The sequence below is a fragment of the Rhinatrema bivittatum genome, chromosome 1 (assembly GCF_901001135.1).
Source record: "Rhinatrema bivittatum chromosome 1, aRhiBiv1.1, whole genome shotgun sequence".
Lineage (NCBI taxonomy): Eukaryota > Metazoa > Chordata > Amphibia > Gymnophiona > Rhinatrematidae > Rhinatrema > Rhinatrema bivittatum.
In genome coordinates, this window is record NC_042615.1 from 464,113,564 (window position 1) to 464,137,556 (window position 23,993).

At 42.7% G+C, this 23,993-nt stretch overlaps 1 protein-coding gene across 27 annotated transcripts in view; it reads right to left on the bottom strand.

The window, feature by feature from the left end:
* Positions 1-23,993, bottom strand: part of ELAVL2 (ELAV like RNA binding protein 2) — a 462,154-nt gene that overhangs the window by 306,988 nt on the left and 131,173 nt on the right. For 12 of the 27 annotated variants that reach the window (XM_029606016.1, XM_029606163.1, XM_029606145.1 and 9 more), the window contains 2 exons: positions 5,953-6,068; positions 215-452 (listed from right to left, as the gene is read on the bottom strand). In XM_029606016.1, coding sequence (XP_029461876.1) covers positions 215-452; positions 5,953-6,030 — 316 coding nt within the window. In that variant the 5' untranslated portion in view covers positions 6,031-6,068. Of the gene's footprint in view, positions 1-214; positions 453-5,952; positions 6,069-15,816; positions 15,839-23,993 lie in introns of those variants that run through there. The other 15 variants (XM_029606073.1, XM_029606176.1, XM_029606172.1 and 12 more) reach the window with 3 other exon arrangements.

Below are 23,993 nucleotides of genomic sequence, written 5' to 3' on the forward strand. Positions count from 1 at the left end.
GTGAAGGATGGGTGGGCACAGATATTTATAAGACTCTAAAAACACTTGGGTGCAGCTCTTTCTTCCAGCTTCCCCAAGTCAAGCATGCAAGTACATAATGTAAAGATAGAGACACTGAATGGGGGCAGGGACCTTGTACAAAACAAAAGAGCACATTTAGAAGAAACCCTCTCCTCCTCCAATGCTACAAAGGTGATTTCACCCAGCACCGTACCTGTTATTTTGTCTCTCACTAGCTTACAGGACTCTATCTCACCAATGCTCCCAAACAAACTCTTCAGCTCCTCCTGGGTCATGTTCTGGGGAAGGTAGTTGACTATCAAGTTTGTCTTGCTGTCCTCTGTATTCCCAGAATCAACTGGCGACGAGCAATTTATGGTGGTCGGACCATTGGCCGTGTTATTGCATGTTGGCCCATTAGACAGCTGTGTTTCCATGGCAGCAATGACCTGCTAAAATACAAAAAGAAAAAAAACAAAGCTGTCAGAATTCATACCTCACAGCTTCCTAGCTACATCCCGAGAACTTCAGGCTTCTATTTACATGCACACAACTCCTGCCAATGTCATTACAGCCTCTAAAATTAGTTCAGAAAATTTGCTAACCCATCAGCATTTTAATTGATCACAATTTGTGACTATTTGGATAAAAACGTCCAAAATACTTAAAAAGCATGCTGTTGATAATGGAGCTATTTTTAACCAATCCTGTTTTTGTGAACAGCACAAATGCCCCGGCATCAAAATTGAAAGCCAACACTGCAGAGATTGAAGTTTTTAGAACATACTGGGGGAAGAAACATCAGATCAGGATTGATTACTGCAACCCAGATTCTTCAGCTTGCAATTTAAAGCAATGATATAAAATCAAAGAGTAATGCACCATTAATGTGAATAAAATCTCTTGCACTCTGCTTGAAGCCAATTTTTGAAAAAGTTTCTACATGTTGCCTTTGAGGAGCGTATGTTCCTGCTGCACTTACTGATTTAAGAGCAAGTCCCATCAAATCTAATAGCTGGTGGAGCACATGGAATAAAGGAAGGCTACAATAAGATACAAGCACTAACATTAGCTGCACATGCCATAGGTAGAAGTTTGAGGCAGCAGCATATTGCTTTTTTACAAGTGGTAAGAAGTTCCTTAGTATTAAATACTAACAAAATTAAATGGAGTTAAACAGATTCACAGAGAACTGCAGTACTTGGGCTCGAGGGCAAACAGGTCCCTTCATCAATACAAAATGCTTCTTTGGGCCTTGCAGTCAGAGAAATGTAGAGCAGAACTCCCATTGTAGAGGTCTTCAGGCAACAGCACCATCTTCCACCCAACATGCTCTATATACTTAAATGCTTGTCCCCTTCAGCTTGCAGTTTCTAATTGACTTGACTCGTCTCAGAAACCCACCTACTACAGTGTTTCCCAACCTTTTCAAGTCCAAGACACACCTACATTAAAAACGTTGCGTGGCAAATTAACCTCCACTGAACCTGCAGCAAGGATATGAGAATTCATATGGCTAAAAGAAGAGCCATGGAAAATACTGAAAGCCCTGCCAATCTCTCCCAAATTAAGAGAAAGGAAGGATGGAGCTGAGACATTAACCTGTCATAATGGAGCAGCTCCATCTATATATAAGTGCAAGAGAATGGATGAGTTGACATGGTGTGGGCAGTTATCCTAATTCTTTGTTGCATCATATGGCAACCAGAGCTGCTCCAACTGCTGCTCGCAAAACTCAAAATGAGCCACACACAGGGCTCAGTGTGCTCTCCACATCTTACTCAGCTGGGGGGGGGGGGGGGGGGGATCAGACAGAGGCTGGAAATGAAAGGTGAGGAGCTATGTGCAATGCATCTGCTGCACAAAGTGGGGCCCAGCTATCCATTAAATTGCCATGCTCTGGAACTCATGCTGTAGCTAGAGGAGGCGGCATGCATGATTACACGCTCTCAAAAAGGTACTCCTGCACATTTCACCGCTGGTGTCTTACTGCTGTTATAGAACGAGAGCAGCACCAAGGTGCTGGTCTGGATCTGAGCATCTGGGCAGAGGTGACTTTTCCTGGCTAAGAAACACTGTACTACATCTTTATTGCTGGTTCAACAGAAGGTATTAATCTAGAATTATATTAAATTGTGTATGAAGAAGGAAATAGATGAGGGTTCAATATCAAATGCAACTGCACATGAAAGTTCCAGGAAGCAAAAAACCTTGCTTGTCGGACCACCTATCAGGGCTGCTGCAACGGGAAAGGAACTGGATTAAAAAAAATCTTAGTAGCCAGGATTTAGGTTTTGCTTTACAGTAAATGTTTCAAGTGGTATCTGGCATTTGGTTAGCGTTTTCTTACACTGGTCAGAAGTCTGAAAGCATCAGAGCCTCGGTATACAGCACAGGAAGGCTGGCATTGAACAAATTAAGAGAAGGCGAGGATTTGGTTATCCTGCCCTTTGCTGTTATACCAAAGACAAGTGTGTATGGGGAAGAGCTATTTGTAATTAAACACATTTACAGCAATTAAAATCTAATTCTATTCAAATTCCTGTGCACCTTGTGTTTCAGCCCTTATTTCATGGCTTTGCCTAAGCCGGTCTCATTCTCATCACATGATACAGACCTGCAAACAATCAGCAGGACGGTCATTCCTGCTGAGCCAAGGGAGGGCCACTTCAAACCTAATTCTCTGCAGCGGCAACACTGCTGCAAACTCGATAAATCCACCAGTCCCACATCCACTCGGGAGGGGCCAAAGGTTCCAGGCAGGACCTGAATGCAGCCAGGCAGCGCCTCCAAACCACACGGGTTTGAATCAGCTGCTGCTACGGTGGCCACATCACGAGTCCCGTTTAAACAAGCTGCCAATTGTATTACACAACAGAATACATGAAAGTCTCCTCAGACCGTTCGTCTCACTGTTCCAATTGTGAGTAGCCATGATTCCTTTTCCCGTACTGCTACACAATTAAAATCCCTCATGACCACTGAATCCTTTACCTAACAGAATCACGTATTCTGCACACACAAAACCCATTTTAAAAGTCAAGATTATAAGACATCAGCCACCCAGAAGTGTTCTTGAAGAACAGTTATAGTCATAAGTGCCAAGGGCTTTAACAGCTCATTTTTGATACATGATGAAACTGAGCAACGGGGTTCTATAAAGAAATGGACTTACATCACCAGTTCTAGGGACTTAAAAAGCAGCACACAGCCTCAGACCTTTTTTTCTTAGTTGGGTATGCAGTTCGAGAGCCAGTTGTCAAGCACAGAGAGCCCACCATCCTCTAATGGCACAAGAGGGCCAAACCTCTAATTGAAAAAAGTGACATCCTATTTTAAGCTGTATTAGCTTAAAAAAAAAAGTAAAGCTGGCAGATCAATCTCACCTTCCCTCAAAATACCATCCCGTTTCCCATCACCCCCTCTTGCTACTATTAAAGCTCCAACAAGCTATGGCACATTTGGATCAGTGACAAAATCCAGCCACTCAGGAAGGTGGAGATCAGAGGAGCAGCAAGTCACTTTAAACCATTTTTGGAAAACTCATACAAGAACCCATTTAGGTTGCCTGGAGGTGAGGCTTTGTGCCTCATACTCACTGTCCCCTTTAGTTTAGTGCTGATTTTTCTAAACATGCAACAGCACTTATATTTTGTGCATCAACTATTGCCACACACAACCTGAACCTTGCTTGATGGGACCTCGGACTACAGTAAGTGCAGCAGGAGTTTGTACTGCTCGGAGGTAGTTTCATTAAAAAGGTGTGCATTCTATATTTCTCTTAATTTATGATTCTAAAACGTTTGTGAACGGGGCAACCACTGAAGTCGCATAAGAATTACAGAGTTCAAATGCCTTGCAGCCATAATGTAACAGGACAAAAGGCTAAAAAAGTGACAGCCATTCAGCGCCATACAGCTTGCAAATTTTAGCACACTAGTTATATCAAAATTAGGTTATCCCCCGGAGGCTGGATCTCAACACCATGCTTCTTTAGTCTCTGAACATTTCAGACTCTCTAGGTACACATAACTAGTCCCTAAAAGCAAAGTTGCTACAAAAATACAACTGTACAAACAATTTAGCTTTTTGTTACATCAGTTATTCAAGCAGGATCATTAACAGGCTTCACAATTTGGCATAACAGAAGACTGTACAACTTGGATGTTTGGCTTAGCTCATGTGCTGGCAAATAAAAATGATCAGCTGCATTTTTTGCCTTTGAAGTCTTCAGTTCTGGCTCCCAATTCTAGTTTGAGCGCTAAAAATAAGAACTCCAAATCAAATGTTGCTTGTAGCAAAGGACTTCCATTAAGCAGGGGAAGGAAGAAAGTGAGATTGGCAAAGTTACCTGAAAAGGCACAGTGTGACTCACCCAAGTTTTGTATGGCAACAGAAAAGGCATATTCATATAAGACTGGAAAGAGACTCTAGGCTTCCCACAGAAGGCAAAAATGAAAACATTTATACTAATTTTTCCGTATAAACAATTATATATTGCAGTGGTAGCATAACTTGCACCAAATTCCAATGAAGGTATGCTACTTGTTGGTAGCACACACTACCAAAATGGAGGTAGGTTTAGTGCACAAACTAGGGAGTGGCAAAAGCCAATATCCTCACAAGGCTAACCTCAGCACAGACAACTCTGGGTTCCAGCTTCAGTTCATACACTTGGTGCAAGGAGTTGGGAGGTGAGTGTTTCAAAAACAAAAAAAAAAAAATCCAGAATGAGCCAGCCTCAATGCCCTACAAAGCATACCAGAATTAGTCATCGACAGTGTAAAATCTCTTATCAAAAATTAAGCAAGGGACACCAAAAGGCAACATGTGCATCCCCACTGCTAGCTGCGGTCCAGAAAGCTGCAGTACCGACAGGGGGGAGCAAAAACCCATGGGCTCCTGTGTGCAAAACTGGGACTTCCAGGAATTCAAACAGCCCACTTAATGAGCAAAACCATCATCGGTAACCCTAGAGGCTGAATGCTTGAGAAGCCATTTGAAGCACCACTATAATCATGCACAGACTCTTGCTGATTAAAGCTTAAGGCAGGAGCTACTGCAAGCAACATTCAAAGGCTCTGCAGAACTGGAGAGTCACAAGTGATGCACTCTGATCATTTTAAATGGTCAGGTTAAAAATTTAAGAATACCTATTAGCTTCTATCCATGCCTAGTGTTTAGTCAGCGCAAAAACAAATCCTCATTTAATTGGACTTTTTCAAGTTTCAGGTGGCAAGAATGAGCTCCTAAGCCAACATTCAAGTGAACAGCTGCAGTACCCTGTGTGTGTGAGAGGAAATAATGGTATTCCCCAGCTACAGGACCATCTGCTCTGAATACAAATTATGCCAATGTGTCACTTTTACAAATAATGCATATTGCTACAGCTATATCTATACACGTATATACACACACACTTGCATGAAAATCTACAATGAACAAAACCCCACTAATTACTTGAAAATATTTTCTAGCCCACCTCCCACCACAGGTTTTTGTTTTTTTAAATGAATCTCAATTTTAATGTAACTTGTATTTCAATATTTTTAACACAAAATTAACCAAAAATCTAACTACACATAAGATTCTAGTGTGACTTAGGGGAAAAATACATAATAAAAAACCTTATTATAGACCATACCAAAACTTGAGTAGTCTTTGTCCACAAGATATTTTGAAAAAAAAAAAAAGCTTAACCTAGAAAATTAAGTGCAGTTCTTGTCCCACACAGGCCAAGTTCGAAACATGCTGAAATGAAAAGAGCTACCGTCAGGGCAGCCCCTGCAGCAGAAGCACCTCCGAACACGACAAGTGGATACTCAATTTGTAGATTTTGCAAAAATTACCAATTGGCTCTATTGGAAAAAAAAGCAGGAGCATATGGGGGGGGGGGGGCCCAGGTTTGGTATGGTCCTGGCATACAGTTTTAACAGGTTAAAAGCAGCCTACAGAATTTAAGAGAAATCCCACAGACCCCAGTCCAAGGCTCTGCTGCCCACGAACCACTTCTAAGCAGAGAAGCCACATCACACAGTCTGACTGCCATGTTAGTTTGGAGTTGCCGTCTGCAATATGGACACAAAAAAGGTACCGTATGTTAGATCAGCAAAATAAGGCAACAAGTCACGCTCGTACAGAAATTTCTCTTTTTTTTTGTTCAATAGCATTTATAGTCCCAGCACTTCCATGCAATGTGGCTTCGTTGAACGCGAGGCAATTCCAACCTAAACTTCTCAAAAGTTCTAGTTTAAAATGATAGGGTTGCTTTTTTTTTTTGCATTAATTTTACCAAGAGCTCAATTTTTAAAAATTTTTTTTAAAAAGGTAGCATAAAGCAGTGAAATTTCAACAGCAATTATATAGTGCCTCCCCACCCGCAGAAGCTCTCTCATGTAAGAAATTGGCCATTAATGCAAGCTCTTGCATGCCATTCTGTGTTATGAGCCTCCGTGCAAGACATTGCCAGATTTTAAATGGTAACAAGCAGGGGAGGGAGATCCCACATCTGGTCCTCGAGAGCTACAAACTGGTCAGGTCTTCAGGATCTCCACAATGAATACACAAGATATCTACAGAGGCAATGCATGCTCACTATGGAAATGCTGAAGACCAGACTGCTTGCCATCCCTCAGTGACTGGACTGAAGGACCCGCCCCCCACACACACACTGTCCATAAACTAAGTAGAGCCAGGGTGTTGCACTGCAGACTAGGCTCTGAACCCAGTGCAGGAAGCAATGTGCTCACATGATACGTTTCACAAAGCACTAAATGGGACTGCGCCTGGGATCCTGGTCTTCTTTTAAACCTGGTGGCTAACACACACCTTTGTCAATGAATTAACACATCTGCCAGGACAAGCAGCTTAAATGTCCAACCAAGCTGGCACATTACACATTTTCCCCATTAACAAGTAAGAGCAAGTTTGCTTACCGTAAAAGGTGTTTCCATAGATAGCAGGATGAATTAGCCATGCTGTCATAGGAACTGTCCATCAGGCCCGGTAGGTGGAGCTTGTATAGTAGAATACAGAGCTTTGCTATGTGCGTGCATTCTCGCGCATCAGAACGGATTCTCCTCAGTCTGTGATTAAGTAGAAAAACTGTTTGGCTATCCAGGGAGGTGGGAGGGTCCGCATGGAAAATTCATCCTGCTATCAAACGGAAACACAGTTTATAGTAAGCAAACTTGCTTTTTCCCCGTTGATAGCAGGGCTGAATTAGCCATGTTGTCATGGGAGTCCCAAGCTCCCAATCATGCACTATATAGACCTTGTTCCTGCGGTCCCAATGAACTTTTTTTCTTTATGCGTGATCTGAGGGGTGGATAGTCCCAATGCAACCTAAGAGGTCAGAGAATGCAAGACTGTTGTCCCTAATTTGGTGTCTCGTGTTTGATCTAAGTAATAATGTGATGTGAAAGTATGTAAAGACGACCAAATTGCTGCTTTACAAATATCCACTGGTGGTACGTGGCGAAGATGCGCTATGGAGGTCGCCATTGCCCGTACCTGATGGGCCTTTGGAGTAGATACCAAGGTATATTTCTGTTCTGGTAGCAGAATTGAATGCATTGCGCAATCCAACTGGAAATTGTTCTCTTTGCAACCAGAAGGTCCAGCGTATTTGGGTAAAAGAAACGAATAGTTGAGATGGTCTTGATGTAGAGTCTGTTCTAGATTTGTAGTACGCCAATGCTCTTTTACAGTTCAAGGTATGTAACAGTCTTAGTCATTTTGATGAGGTTTTGGGAAGAAAATTGGTAGCTCTATGGATTGGTGTAAATGAAACTGCGAAATCACAATCAGAAGGAAAAATTGTAGATAAGGCTCATAATGAACCAATGCTTGAAGCTAGCTCACTCTGCGAGCGGAGGTTACCGCAACCAGAAACACCACCTTCCAAGTGAGGTACTTTATATGCGCTGATTCTATTGGTTCGAACGGAGGCAACTGAGGTGCTCCAGAATTATGTTGAGATTCCACGGAATAGGAGGTTTAGCCACTGGAGGGCACAAATGAAGAATCCCTTTGAGGAACCTTGGCATAAGTGGGTGGATCGAAATCTGTTGACCCTTGTGCAGTCTATGATATGCTGCAATAGCGCTGAGGTGGACTCTAATTGATGAAGTTGCTAGTGCTGCAACATACAAGGTATGAAGATAGGCTAACAAGAGTTCATGGGGTTTAAGCCCTTGGAGGCACACCAGGTTGAGTATCTTTTCCATTTAAATCCATAGTTTCTAAGTGTAGATGGTTTTCTTGACTGTACGAGGATCTGTTGCGCTTCTATTGAGATAGCGGTTTCTGACAATAAGAGCCATTCAGCCTCCATGCTGTCAAGTGAAGGGAGGCATACATCGGTTGAAGAAGGGTTCCCCCTTCCTGTGCTAAGAGGTCTACTTGGTTTGGTAGCGTGATGAGATCTTCTGTTGACAGATGGAGAAGATAGGTGTACCAAGGTTGCCTGGGCCACACTGGTGCTATTAGAATGAGTTGTGCTGCATCTAGTATATACTTTTGGATAGTCTGTGATGAGAGGGATCGGAGGGAACGCATACATCAGTGGTTCTGTCCATTGAATTAGGAACACATCCTGTGCTACTCTTAGTTGACTGCTCCAGAGCGAACAGAAGTGAGAAACTTGTGCATTGTGTTCTGTGGCAAAGAGGTCAATCATTGGCCATTCCCATGTGTTTAAGATGGTACGTACCACTTCTTGATTTAACACCCATTCGTGAGGGTGAAAAACCCTGCTTAATTTGTCTTCGAGTGTTGACCACTCCCAGCAGGTAGGATGCTTGTATTGTGATGCAGTTGCGATGAGCATGTTCCAGAATCTGAATCGTTTCCCCGCATAAGGTCCAAAAACTGGACCCTCCTTGCTTGTTTATATAGAACATAGGCTCCTGTTTGTCAGTGTATACCATTACCCGATGGCCCAGAGATGGGGCAGGAATGTATGTAGTGCATGTTATCGCCCGTAGTTCTAACAGATTGATCTGAAGATTCTGTTCTGTAGGGGACCAAAAGCCCTGCATTTGTAACTGGTCTAAATGTGCTCCCCAGCCCTTGCGACAGGCATTGGTGGTGAGCAGGATGTTGTGTGATGGCGGATTGAACAACGCTCCCTTGGTGAGTGTTTTCTTTTGGAGCACCAGTCTATGTCCTTCCTCATCTCGGAGGTGAGAGTCAATCTGTTTGACAGCGATTATGAATATTGAGTCCACTGTCTTTTTAAACCCCACTGCAGACGTCACATGTGTAGCCTTGTATTTGGGATTATGAATATGGCCGCTGCCATATGGCCCAGGATTGTGAGGACTTGACGTGCTGTGGGTGTGAGTGCATCGGAGAGAACGTAGTAGATGTCGTATCTCCGCAGCTCTGTCCCTTGGTAAGAAGGCCCTGGACTGTTGGGTATCCAGTCGAGCCCCGATAAACTGTAGGACCTGTGTGGGTATGAGAGTAGACTTGGTGTAGTTGATTATCAGTCCCAAACGATCCAAACACTGGATGGTTTGTTGTAGTTGGTGGAGCACCTCTGGGCTGGATGCTACCAAGGAGCCAATCATCCAGATAAGGGAATATACGAATGCCCAGTTTTCGTAAGTGTGCCACCACCACTGCCATGCACTTTGTGAACACTCTGGGGGCTGCCGTCAGCCCAAAAGGAAGCACCTGATACTGGTAGTGGTTGTTCTAGTACTGGAATGACAGGTACTGCCACGAAGAGGGGTGGATAGGTATGTGTGTATACGCATCCTTCAGATCTATGGAACACATCCAGTCATTGGGTTGTAGGAGTGGTAGGATATTCTTTAGGGACACCATTTTGAACTTTTCCTTGTGTAGGTGCTTGTTCAACTCCCTGAGGTCCAGGATCGGTCTCTGGCCACCTGATTTCTTGGGAATGAGGAAATATGGTGAATAAAAACTGTCGGGCATGAAGTGGAATGTTGCGAATTGCCCGTTTGTGTTGAAGGGATAGGATCTCCTTCAATAATTGGGGTTTTGGTATAATCCGATTTGGCAGGTGAGGAATCTGCGGAGTCATTGAAAATTGCAATTGGTATCCCTTCTAAGACTTCCAAAACCCATTGATCTGTTATTCTGTCCCATTCTGGCAGTCGAGACTAGATTCTGCCTGGTGGGTGCAATTACAGTGGTGGTGGTTGTATCACTAAAAAGAGGACTGCGTCTTAGTGGATGAAACTGATTGTTGGCTTTGTTGACGTGGACCCAGTGGTCTACCCCGCCTGTTTTGTAGTTGTTGCTGGTGAGGGTGTTGAGGCTGAGCATAAGCAGTAGGATGGTACGAATTATACTGTCTAAACGGTCTGCGCTGATATGGTTGTTTGCGGACGGATGGGAAGTACTTTCGTCGTGGGTGATATAAGGACGGTTGCGTGAGAGATTGCACCGCCACATCCTTTATCTTGGCCACCGCCTTGGAATTTATCTCCGAAGAGACTGGAAAAATGACTGGTGCAGCGGAGAACCAGTCCGTCCCTTTTTCAATATGCTTTGCGGCACTCCCACTTTGTGAGTCAATCTCTGTAGTGTCTGCTTCGGTGCCAGTGGGTCCCGCGCTGTCCTCGCCGCGCTATGTGATCTGGACCTCTTTTCTGAGGTCTCCGATGCTCCTTGCATCGATCTGGACGTCTTATGCGTTGATGTCGAAAATTCATGCATCGACTTTGATGCACCGTGTGTCGACTTTGACGCTTACACAGCCTTTGATGCTCCATGCGTCCTTGTCTACGCTTTATGCGCCTTCTCCATTACTCCATGCATCTTAGATGCTGCCTGCGTCGACGCTCCATGATTCGACTTCAGCGCTTTATGTGACTCCTTCGATGCCTCCCGCGTAGTTTTTGACGTTGTCTGCGTCGCTCCGGATGGGTTATGCAGCTTCTCCGGCGCGCTATGCACCTCTCCCGATGCTTGCCGCGTTGCCCCTGGTGCTCCTTCTGGTGCTTTTCCCCGATGACATCGAAGCCGGTGGAGGTGGGGGGGGGGGGGGGGGACACGTTGCTCGGATGGCAGAGGGCTCCCTTGGCGTCAAGGCCGTCAAATCTTTACGGCGATGCACCCCTTTCTGAACTGCCCCCGTGCTAGAATTGCAACAGCTTCATGGAGGCTGCCCTTCTTACCTTCGGGGCCTTGTTCTTTTCTAGGCCCTGGCGAGGAATAGGCTTCCGAAGGGGGAGCATACAGCCCTCTGGCGGCCACCTGAAGCTGTTTAATCTTTGCAGCTCGCTGCCTCCTAGCTCGAGGGGACATACGGCCACAGTGGAGACAAGAGGCCTGTTCATGTTCACGCCTAAGCACCGATAAAAATCCATGTCCATCGGTGATGGACATGATTTTCCCACATGAATAGGGCTTGAAGCCCGACGGCCTCGGATCGATCTTTGACATTTTTTTACTTGTCTTCACTGAGGAGAACTACAAAGCCCCATGTGTGGAAAGAACAGACTGAGGAGAATCCGTTCTGATGCGCGGGAAGGCACGTGCAGTCGCACAGAGCAAAGCTCTGTATTCTACTATACAAGCTCCGCCTACCAGGCCTGATTGACAGTTCCCATGCAGCATGGCTAATTCAGCCCTGCTATCAATGGGAAAATATACTTAATGTATCCCTATCCCCCCCCCAAAAAAAAAAAAAAAAAAAAAAAAAAGATTGTAAACACTAGGCAACCTGGATGTAAGATAAACAGCAGGATAATCACATTCCAGATGATGAATGCACAACAGTGAAATATCTGAAACTGATAGAGGCCACCACTGGACCTCATAAGGCAAACATACATTTACTGCTGGCCCATCTGGTGTAAGCATTTCAGGAAAGGGGGGGTCCTTTTGCATTATATCCCACAAAGTTAGAGATCCCAATTCCACCTCCCCCAACCCTGATTGCACCTAGGTGGACAGCTTAGAGGCAGGAAGTAGATTTAAAACAGCAATAGCTACACGTGCTTCATACACAGAGCAGGGACTAGGGTATTTGCTTTACAACTAAAATTGCAATTTTCCCCAAAAGTCTTAATGTAATCCCTCCCTCAAGCAGCAGCCACTGTAAATTTTTTATGCAAGATGTGCTAATAAAAAGTTTCCAAACTCTAAAGGCAGATTTGGATACTCCCAGTACCAAATGTCTACCCCCAGAGGCATTCATTCCTGCACATTATTTAGGCAGTTGCATGTAATATCAGCCGGTTAATTACGACTTCAAAAGAATGCTTCCTGTTTTACTGTCCGTGTGGTTCTTGTATTGCTTCTGCAGTGATGCCCATTAAAAAAGAGTAAAGACCTGTGTAAAGGAAGCTACCATGCACTCTGCTCCCTAGACTCCACTAACAGTCCCATGCAATACCGTGCGCCGCAGCCAGCGCACAGCATAATGCACATTTTGGACACACGCACATAACCCCCCAATAGAATACGGGGATTAGCGCATCCAACACACGCGTCCAATCGAGTGTGTAAAGTAAAGTACATGTAGATGGAGGCTATTAGCTAATCCCCGCAATTCAAAAAACTTCCCACGCGGCCAATGCACCCATTGCAACTCTGCAAATTTTACACCAGCCCAGAGCTGGCTAGTATCACCACAATACTACGAGCGGAATCATGTAAAAAAAAGTTGTGAAAAAAAATTTCTGGGTGCCCGATATATACCTACAATATACACACAGTCCAGGCTGTGTATATTGTGCTGGTAGCAGGAGAAAACTGACGCTCTGACCAGCCGTTTCCTACTCGCACTGACAGCCACCTTTCCTGTGCAAGGAGGTTCTAGGGATGCACAGTTTCCCCTAGTGCCTCCTTTTTACCGTGGCAGCTCATTAATATTGAATCACGTGCCCAGGAAAGGTGGGTCAGCGTGCGTTAGAGCGGAAGCTCAATCATGAGTGCTTGTTTTACTCGCACCATTATGGCATTGGCCTATAATTGCATTAAGTTCCCAAACTGTGGCTAACTACCCTAAATGGGATCACAGAAGCAATGGTTTTTGGAGGGGTAGAAGGGTGCAGTGGTAGTCACAACAGGCCAATCCTCCCTCCTCCAGACACTTGCAGCCCAACTTCTTCCAGATCTCTGCTCCAGCCTGCAAAATTAGCAGCAGTCAGCACTGGGCCTGTAAGCCAGCAGACCCTGCAACTGCCCCCCTGCTCAGGATCACTATATAACCCCATGTGTAGGGCCCAGGGGACATGTATCATCTGCAGCACATACCAGCACAACAGCTCCAGCTGTCACTTACCCATTTTGGGAAAGTTGGATGGTAGATGTTCATGGAAAGAGTGGGGAAAGGGAGAGGCTAAGTGGAGGTTAGTTTGTTTTATTTTAACCAGGCCTTAAAATGGATTTTTAAGTTTGGGAAATGCTGTTCTAACTATATTCTCAAATTTGAGTCTTGATGTTCAATAGATTGGTCTTTTTTTTTTTAATGAGATGAGCATTCTGAGTTTTATAACTGGACTGCCCTGCTGACCCAAACAAAAGATGTTTAAGGGATGTTTTTGATCTGGGCAAATCCAGTAAAATTCGTTAGTTGAATCTATCTTCATATACATTGCCTTTTGATAATGCACACAAGTGCCCAAACTAAACTTGCATTATATCTACACCAAAGTGCCCTTTTATTACCCCCATAACCCTTAATAGTTTGCAAACATTTATACCTTCCACACTAACACCATAAGAATGAATACCCTAGATATTTGCAAGAGACTCAATTCTGACTTTGTACAAACTGCAAGCCATGGTGGGTGTGTGTGCACGGACAAATTCCTGCACCCCATTTTTAAACAGGAAAACAATTCCACCACCCACATAATCCCATGTTTCCCATCAGCCTTGCATCTCAAGCAAAATATGTCAATGCTACTGCTGCCCAAGCAACACTTCCTAAAGCTGACCAGTACCACACAAAATATTAGAGGGAATCCCAGACTAGAATAGCTTCATTTCATATCCTATACACCAAGGGCATGCGGAGATCAAAATGATTCAAGTCACAATGCACAGGGTGGTGAAGAGATAAGAGCCACATTGTCTGTTCACAGCTTTCTGCTCAAGCCACTAGCCAAGCCTGGCAAACTTAACATTGGTACAGCAGACAGATTGATATGCATATGTTCATAGCCAATCTACGAGACGCTATTCATGAAATGCTAAGGTGATGCATCCTCCAGGACCACAATTTAAATGTTGTGCACTCAATTTATACTTTACTCAACAGAAAGCTAGTTTCAGGACTTTAGCCCTCAGAGAAAACAAAATATACACAGTAATGAAAATTAGAAAGTGCCCCTTTCTACCTGGACTGACAGTTCTTCTGAACCAGTGGGCAGTACATAGCAGAAATCATAAGAAAGCTAATACTTGGCAGGTTAGGTACTCTACAGGGTATCAATCACTGTTACAGATTGCATTTGCTTCCAGCACTATCACAGCCTTGGAGAGGAAACATTTAAGAACAAAGTCTGAATCGGCCGTGGCCTAGTTTCTAGTAGCTATGGGGTATCCTTAGCCACCGTAAGGTGGCTTCAAGTTAATGGACAGATCCAGAAAATTTCTGAAAAGGCTCAGAATTTTAAAATGAACCATAAGAACTCTTGTCCTAAGGGTATTTAGTTTGAAATTGGAAAAGTATGCACTAGCAATAAGCCATGAATGGGTTTGTGGCAAAAAATTTAAAGCCTTTGGTTTAGAGAAGATAAGTGTAGTTCAATTACACCCTCATTTGTAGCTAATTTGACATTAAAAATAAGATCAACTCCCCCCAAGAAATTAAGAATTTAAATATTTTGGTACCTTGCATGACTCAGAACATTTTGTATTCTATTCCCCATACTATGGAATGTAAAATACCTGCACATAAAGCCTATTAAAAGCCTACTCCCACCCCCCAAAGAAAACACTTCCAATTCCCCCTTCCTCCCATATACAACAATGCAGAGGCATATTCCCTGATTAGAAATGCTCTAGTTACTCAAAGAATCACATTATACAAATTTGATAGCAAAATGTTAACATACCTCCTGAAGAGCTAGGGAAGGAGTAATTACAACCAAAATTTAGTTATGGATCAGGTTAAACAGCATACAGATTTTAATACTGAAGTTTCCTGGACAGACTGGCCAATATAAGCCCTAAATTTAAAAAAACATACTAGGAATCTTGTTCTCCTAGAACCCAGCAATCAACCTCCAGAATGATGGTCCTTAATAAAGTTATAAATTCTAACCATTTGCCTTACACTTCACAGCCAAGAGCATTTTAGCCTGCATTTAGCACAAAACTACACTAAGTTCAGGCAGTCTTGTTTGAAGACTATCCACTTTACAGTTAAAGGACATTATCAGGGCATACCAATTAAGGACAGTTTCTTTCCAGCCCTTGCAACAGTAAAGATGAGCAGACTAGAAGCAACAGCACACGCTCATCAGCAGTCTGCTTTAAGGATGGGTCAATGTTCTCTGCAAGCTGTACGTGCACAGGAAAACAATGTACAAGGAAGAGGGAGTTCCTAAGAATACAGCACACAATTGTTTATACTGCTTCTGAACATTGCATAAAGGAACTTTTCAGTGCACAGCCCACAAAAAAAAAAAAGGTTAGAGGGAACATTAGGATGGGTCGATTTTTATTTTGCTTCTACTTACAAATCTTTATTAGTGCTCCGCAGATCTTTCAAAAAAAAGAATTTAAGGCAGAGGCATAATAAATTGCTTTTTCTTCAAAACATGCACAGAAATTAATTTAACTCCACAATTTTAACTCCACAATTTTAAAAGGTTTTACCTCAATTGTACAGGAATAATGCATACAACTGAATGACAGATAGCTTTTCTGGCTATGCACCACTCCTCTAGGTCTTTTCTTCTGAAAGCAGAATGAAGAAAGCTTAAGAGGATGGATGATTAGGGACAGGTGCTTCAGTATCAAAAGCATAAAATTAAGTTGATTTGAAACCAAATTACTAAATACATTTGACAGAAGGATCTCAAAACTTATCTAGACTAGTAGTTCTGAACCTTTTTTTTTTCTGTTGGGACACCTGACAGATGATTCTCACATGTATGACATCACCAGGTTAAATGTAAACAAACCCTCTGCATTCCACAGGAACCCCCTCGACCCCCAACAATGGGTGCCGAGCAGAACTAGGACATTCCCCGTTCAATTTACCATACAAAAAATGATATTTCTGGTGACATCTCAACAACAGCAACATGAACACTCTCCTACCAGGTGGAATGGCCTTCCTTATGAAAAAACTGTAATTTATCACCAATGCATGTTCTATTGAGAAAACACTACAAATATTGATACAAATGCCTACATGCTAGTAAAATACTTCACCTCAGTCACACCATAGAATCAACCTTCAAGTACAGAAAGACCACAAATTACAAATATGGAAACAGAAACTGGAATGGAAACCCAAAAAAGCCACTGCATTCTGTGCAAATAAAAAAATAAATATAGCACCTATCAGACTTCCAGGATCTGAAATAATGTACACAAACTAATGTGCACAAAGTTACACCTGCATTATGGAACTCAAACACTAAGAACCCTACCTATGAAAAGGCAGCACTGCAAAAATTACACCAGGCCCTAAACACCAATACACCTCCCATTAGGAAAACAGAACAAGCCAAGCTGCTATAGATCCCTACCAAGAACACCCTTAGCTGGGTCACATTCGCAGAACAGACAGACCCTCACCAAATACAGAATAAAGGGACCATAAAGCTAATGTTTTTGTTTTTGCGTTTTACTGCATACAGAGCTTGGCTTCTTGCTCTTTCCAGTTCAGTTTTTCTCCACATTTCTATTTATACGTTACCCAAGAAATAAAAATTCTAAAACTAGAATAAATGTTTCAAAACTAAAATGGAACATCCAATCATTAAAAATTTTCAAAATTAAATATTCTCCAAACACCAATAAAATATTTCTAACAGCAAACATCACATAATACCTAATAATTAAAATGGCAGTCAATCAAGATAGATAAACTTAAAAAGCCATCTTTACTTACCCTCTCCAGTAACTAATCCTTTCCCTTGTAGACCTATAGCACATAGAAGCAATAAGGGCTTGCTGAAGCTCTGTCCTCACTTCTTCCTTAGGGCTCATGACTAGTCTCTCTCTCACCCCATCACGTCCCTGACCAATCTCACACACACACACACCTGTGACTTTCCTGAGCAGTCTCTTGCTCTCACACATTCCTCTCGTACACTTACACACATGCTGACTCACTCACCCCCACCCACAGCACACATAGCAGCTACGGTAGCCGGTATGCTGCTATTAAGAGCAGTGTCCTGACAGGCTGGAAACCAGGAGTGACCTCCCCAACCCCACAGCACTAAGAACACAGCACTCAGCTGTTTTCTTGTGCTGCGATCGATCGCAGCACCGAGCAATCAGCTGAGAATTTTATGCTTTTCTCCCCACCTTTTTTTTTTTTTGCAGTTTGATTATTAATTTTATATTTTCTTGCTGGTGTCGTGCTGGCAAGAGAAGGGGAGGGGCGGCCAGCAGCATTGTGCGCCTTCTGCAGCAGCAGCATGCATGGCCTTTTCTTCCTGTGTGCACGGTAAACATCACTTCCTTTTCCGGGCCACAGGGGCAGGAAGAAGAAAAGGTCACATTCCTGTTGCCTGCTTCCACAAAACAGTGCTGCCCTTCTCCTCCGGGCTTGAATGTTCTGATAGCCAGAGCAGGAATGGCAGCAGTGTTCGTCTCGCTGAGGTGAGGGAGGAGCAGCGGGTGCGCGACACACTAGTTGATAACCCTGATCTAGACTATAAAAAGCTGTCTGCTTTAGAGCTTCTCTAGTACTCTGTACCACTAGGGTTGTCAGCTCATGGATTGTCCCAAGAATTTCCAGAAATCAAGGACAAACTGTCCTTGCCAAAAAAAAGTGCACAATGAAACTTGCTAAGACAGGGTTCTTCAACAAGCAGGCATGAATTGACTAAAGTGTGTGGGGCAACATCATCCAACAGCACAGATATGCACCCAGCTCAGAACACAGTAACACTATTGAACATGTACAGGAATTCCCACATGCACACTGCTTCATAAGCCCCTCGGTCTCTTCAAACAAGTTACCACATGGATACGTCCCAGTCTCAAATTTTCAACTTTTGGATTTGTACCTTGTCAATGTTTCTATTTTTACTGCTGCTTTTAACATCCCTTCAAACAATTTCAGTTCTTTAAAAAAAAAAAAAAAAAGTTAAGATGAGCAGGCACAAGGCCAAGGCCAAGACAACCACACAGCAGCTTCAAAGACCTGTACCTGTGGGCACCAGATATCCATTACAAATCTGGATAGTAAATAGATAACAAAAATGGCTGTTCCAGTCTGCCCAGCCAGGCGTTTAGAGTTAACTGCTGCTCCATGCAGGTTACACCCATGCAGACAAGTTACCACAGCCTACATCAGTGCTAAGATCAAGAAATGGCATTGAAAACAGGGCTCAAGAGAAAAACTCTATCAACATCAAGAACTAAAATCAAGTTTGAGGCTAGCAAGAACCTTAGAAACCTGGACTGCAGGAGTATGTTTCTAAAAAAGTGAATGGACGAAAAAAAAATGGTCTTTTCCACTAGGTTCAGATCTCCTTTCAGTCTATTCCTGACTAAAAGTTCCTTCACCCTGGGATTTTAGCTTGGCATTGCACAAGACCTGGGTTTTCTTCTCCCACGATCAGGAGTTCCCCTCCATTTATGACATCTTCTCCCCTGCCTGATGCACAGTCTGCCCTCCCAATGCCATTAGTCTCTGAAATCCAGCCAGCGTGTTATCCAACTATACTTTTGAGGTGGGGGATCTCTTGGCTTGGTCAAGTGTTTCCACATCTTTATACTTTGACAAATTCATATTTTAGAGATCTAAGCTTAGAAGCAACATGACAGGCTGAGACCCAAATTCAATCCCCCTAAAAAAAAAAAAAAAAAAAGAACACAAAACTCCATGCTATACTACAAATATGTATAGATCTACTCCTTTCACTACACCAGAATGCAAATAGAAAAGTCATACCATACAGGTGGGCCTTGTCATCAAGTCTCTTGCTTCCTTCAAGCAACAGGCCACTTCTCTTTTCAAGCAGCCTTTATTATTCAGGGCTTGCTGTTTGACTTTCAAGCCAATCCTAGGAATGTGGGGTCTGAATGTGAAGAGGTATTCAGCAGGTCCAAGACCCAAAAGAAGAAACGTTCCAAAGCCAACAGTTCCAGTCAACCTGAAAGGACTATCAAGATAATCAGTGCCTTGCTTTGACCTTTGTTAGTGGCACTTGGAATGTCAGTTTAAAAAAAATCCTCTCAGTAGGTGGCCTATTGCTTCCACAGCTGTGACCAGATAATTTCTTAAGCCAACTGAAATCTCAGAAGCTGTCACGGCCATAATAGGAGTGCTGCCTTGTAAAGATACTGGCTCAGACATCCTCATAGCCCAGAGTGTTTACAAGTGACTCAATTACTCATATGAAAAGTTACTTTCAATAAGTATATATGAAACTATCATCGCTTACCTCTCTGCATTAAATGCAGTAGTTTATATGTAGAGTTGTAATTTTAATATAAAATAAAGTGGTGAGGCTGCACACCTCACTACAAAGGTAAAGGGTTTGACCAATAAAATTGCTATTTCATGTGAAAAGGAAGCGGATATGCAGAGTCCCAAAGTGTAAAATCAGGGGAAAAGTTCATAAAAGGTCTTCAAATATGGAAACCAGCAAAAGATGAAAATTGAGAATCTCTAAATGAGTGGACCAAATTGTTTTTAACACAGGTTCAGCTGGACTCCCACTAAGCCTCATTTGCAATAAACCAGTTTCATAAGTCAAACCTAGAAAGATTTTGTAGAAAACTCAACAGCATATTTTCCAAAACTATTTTTGCATAAGGAAGTTGTTCACAGATTAATACATTAAAATGTTTCATTAAAATAAAAAACCTATTCAGCAATTTTTTTAAAAATACTAAAAAAATAAATCTAGAGATATGCATTACCTGAAAAGACAAAGCCAGAATTATCAAATAACCACAGATGGAACTAGACAGCAGGTTGATAATTCACTACTGGTGCTTTCTAGTGCCCACAATGAGTTATGCAATGGCCAACGAACATGAAGCAAGAACACATGTTTTATGATAAAGACACAAGGTACAAGAGCTCCATGCTGCAGCTTGAGGTCCAAGCTTCCCTGTATTTGAAGACCATAAGGGAGCACATGTGCTAAAGCAAATCCTATACTATTTAGACAGCAGCTGCCTAATTACCAGGCCCGATAAGATTCATGTTGCACGCAGCCGTAGACAAAATGTCACTTGAGATCAGCCAATCATTTCATAAAAAAAAAAAGGACTGGATTTTCCACACCACCTTAAGAATCAGAAAATGCAGAAAAACATGTTATAAACTTTGACAAGGCCTCACACTGTCTACACCTGGTCTTATCTGAAAAAGAACTGGGGCACTAACTGGACACTGCTCATCTTTCAGCATATCTAAGATCAAGCCTATGAAGTCAGGGCTCCTCAGAACAGATATCACCAGTGGTCACTGACACCCTAAAAACCAGTCTTACTACTGCTGAGACAGAAGCTGCTGGCATTGCAGCTTGTGTGGAGCCCAACGCTGACCAGACATACCTGAATCCTTGACTAGCAGACACTGCCAATGAAAAGACTACAGAACCCATCACCTATTTCAGTGTAGTGAGAAAATCTAACTCCTAATAATGCTGTGGAAGTCAGAAAATTGTTCCTAAGTAACCCAGGGTTAGTCAGCCTATAATTGTGAATTTAAAAATAATCTGCAGACTGTCAATCTGTTGTGCCAATTTGGAAACTGTAAAAGTGCATCTGTCAAATCACTAAGGAAGCGTGTGTAATACCTAAATCAATGTTTAATTGATAGAACTTAATACTTTAAATCTTGATAAAAATCGAAGAAATCCTCTTGTATTAAACTGTAAAATGACCACCTTCTAAGGAATACATACTTAGACAGACTTCCCTACATAGCTGTAACTGGTTTCACGTGAACAACAGTCTGGAGCAAAGCGAAGGTTTCTGCCATTCTAGTTCCCTCAGTGGAGAGGCTCCACAAGTGCAATGTTCATCTCTTGCCTAAACTCAGGAAAACCAATTCCTCCAAGATCAAAGCACAGCTTGGATCAAGGCAGCTGATCACCAGCACAGGCTTCAGAACAGCTAGAAGAGGAGAGAAGGAAGGAAGATGTGGTTCTTAAGGACCTGCCTTTTCTTTTTTTGGGGGGGGGCAAGTCCAATAGGCTCCATTACTACAAAGAGGTCTGTCTCAAATGTACCTTTAGATTAGAGATAGTAAATATGCCAACCTTCACCAAATTTACTGCAGCTCTATTCCCAGTGGCCCCAAGAGCAGTCTCTGCAGGACAGAAGCTCCACTGACCAATGTGTAAATCAGCACTATTACTTCTCCAAAGACAATTACTGAAATGAAAGGTCAAGATTTGACATTTTGAGAAATGTTTGCTGGGATAAAACTGTCTTCACATCCCTGCAATCAGAGGTGTAGTACATTCAGAAAGTATTCAGATCTTCACTTTCCACACTGTTACATTTCAGCCTTACTCTAAAATGAATCTGCATTTCTCCCTCAATCTGCACATAATATCCCATAAAGCGAAATCAGGTTTTAAAAAACCTGAAATTGTCATAGCAAAGGATCTGAATACTTATGTAAAAGTTGAGCTCAGGTGCATCCTGTTTTCACTGACCATCCTAGAGATGTTTTTTCTTCAACTTGAGTCCACCTGTGTTAAATTCAATTGATTAGTCAGGATTTGGAAAGGCACACACTTGTCTAATATAAAGGTTCCACAGTTGTCAGAGCAAAATCAAAGCCATGAAGTCTAAGGAATTCTCTGTAGACCTCTGGAACAGGATTGTGTCAAGGCACAGATCTGGGGAAGGGTACAAAAAGATTTCTGCAGCATTGACAGTCCAGAAGAACACAGTGACCGCCATCATTCTTACATGAAAGTTCAGAACCACCAGGACTCTTCCTAGAGCTGGCCACAACTGAGCAATCTGGGAAGAAGGGTCTTGTTAGGGAGGTGACCAAGAACAGATATGACAGGGCTCCGGAATTCCATTGTGGTGCTGAGAACCTACCAAAAAAGGACAACCATCTCTGTGGCTCTCCAATCAGGCCTTTATGGAAGCGTGGCCAGACAGAAGCCACTCAGTAAAAGGCACATGACAGTCCACAGAGTTTGCCAAAAGGCTCTTAAACTGAGCATGAAAGTCGAGATTCTCTGGTCTGATGAAACCAAGACTGAACTCTTTGGCCTGAATGTCAAGCATCATGTCTGAAGGAAACCAGGCACTGCTCACCACCTAGCAAATATGATCTACGGTGAAGTATGGTGGTGGCAGCAGCATGTTGGGGGAATGTTTTTCAGCTGCAGGAACTGGGAGACTAGTCAGGATCAAGGAAGATGAACTGAGCAAAGTCCAGAGAGATCCTTGATGAAAATCTGCTCCAGAGCACTCAGACTGGGGTGACAATTCATCTTCAAACATGACAATGACCCTAAGCACACATCCAAGACAATGCAGCAGTAGCTTCGGCACCAGCCTGTGAATGTCCGAGTGGCCCAGCTAGAGCCCAGACTTGAATCAGATTGAACATCTCTGGAGAGACCTGAAAATAGCTGTGCATCGACACTCCCCATCCAACCTGACAGAGCTTCAAAGGATATGCAAAGAATGGGAGAAAAACGCCAAACACAGATGTGCCAAGATTGTAGCATCATATCCAAGGCGGCTTCGATAGGACAAAAAGGGCCTCAAAGTAAAGGGTCTGAATACTTGTGATTTTTTTTTAATTTGCACAAATTTCAACAAACCTGATTTTGCTTTATCATTATGGGGTAGTGTGTATAGATTAAGGAGGGAAATGCATATCCATTTTTAAATTAAGGCTGTAATGTAACAAAATGAGGAAGAGTGAATGCACTGTACATCCTGGTCAAAGAGCCTTAATTTATACTACAAAGCTGAAGCTCTTGAAAGTGTCCTGTAGAAGTGTTGCCATACACACACACATTACATGTCCACTGGCAGATTGGTTCCTTCGATATGAGGGCTCAAAGTCAGAAAAAGCCCTGCCTTGGGAGTCCATTTTGATTTGACAGCAGTTTTAGAGCAAATCACAGGAGGAGCAGGTTCCAGAGATACACTGATGCAACAATGGCAATAGAACCCAAAGGGACTAGGTCTCATGTTTTGCATTCAGGATCTTCCCTGACTTTTGTAAACTTATTCAAGAAAAGCCAAGAGTGCATCCAGCAATGTTTTAGGTTTGTCCATCAGTTTTTTTCCTTATTCTCCTACTTACTATATTTAAAGGGAAGCTGACTTTTCAATCTACTCAGCTTGAGATTTTTTGGAAGACCACAGCTTAAATGGCTCATTTTTTTAAACCACTGAGATCTTTTGTAAAAGCATCAATCAAGGTTCAGTTTTTAATATATTTTTCTCCTAAATAAGATTTTAGACAATGCATACTGTCGAGGTTCATGTGGTACAAATGACAAAAGTGTGGGAGGAAGCTTCTGGAAGCCAAGTTTAGGCTTTTAGGTAGAAATTCAAAATCCAGAACCTCCAGGGTTGCATCCTCAGAAATACTCACTATTCCATGCAGGATCCCAGATGCAGAGCTCGAGTCTCAATGTGTAGATAAGACACTGTAGAGAAGAGGACGTCAGATGTGTTAGGGACTAGGAAACATTTTAGAGAAGGGAATTTATTCCAAAATTATGGGCTCAACTTAAAGGTGAAAGCTGGCCGATCATGCTAACATTTAAAAAGGAGAGCAGCAGCTTTTAAACTAGATCATGGGGGAAAGTAGAGTCACTCAGGAACATATGGTTTGGAGTGCATTAATTTCAAAGGAT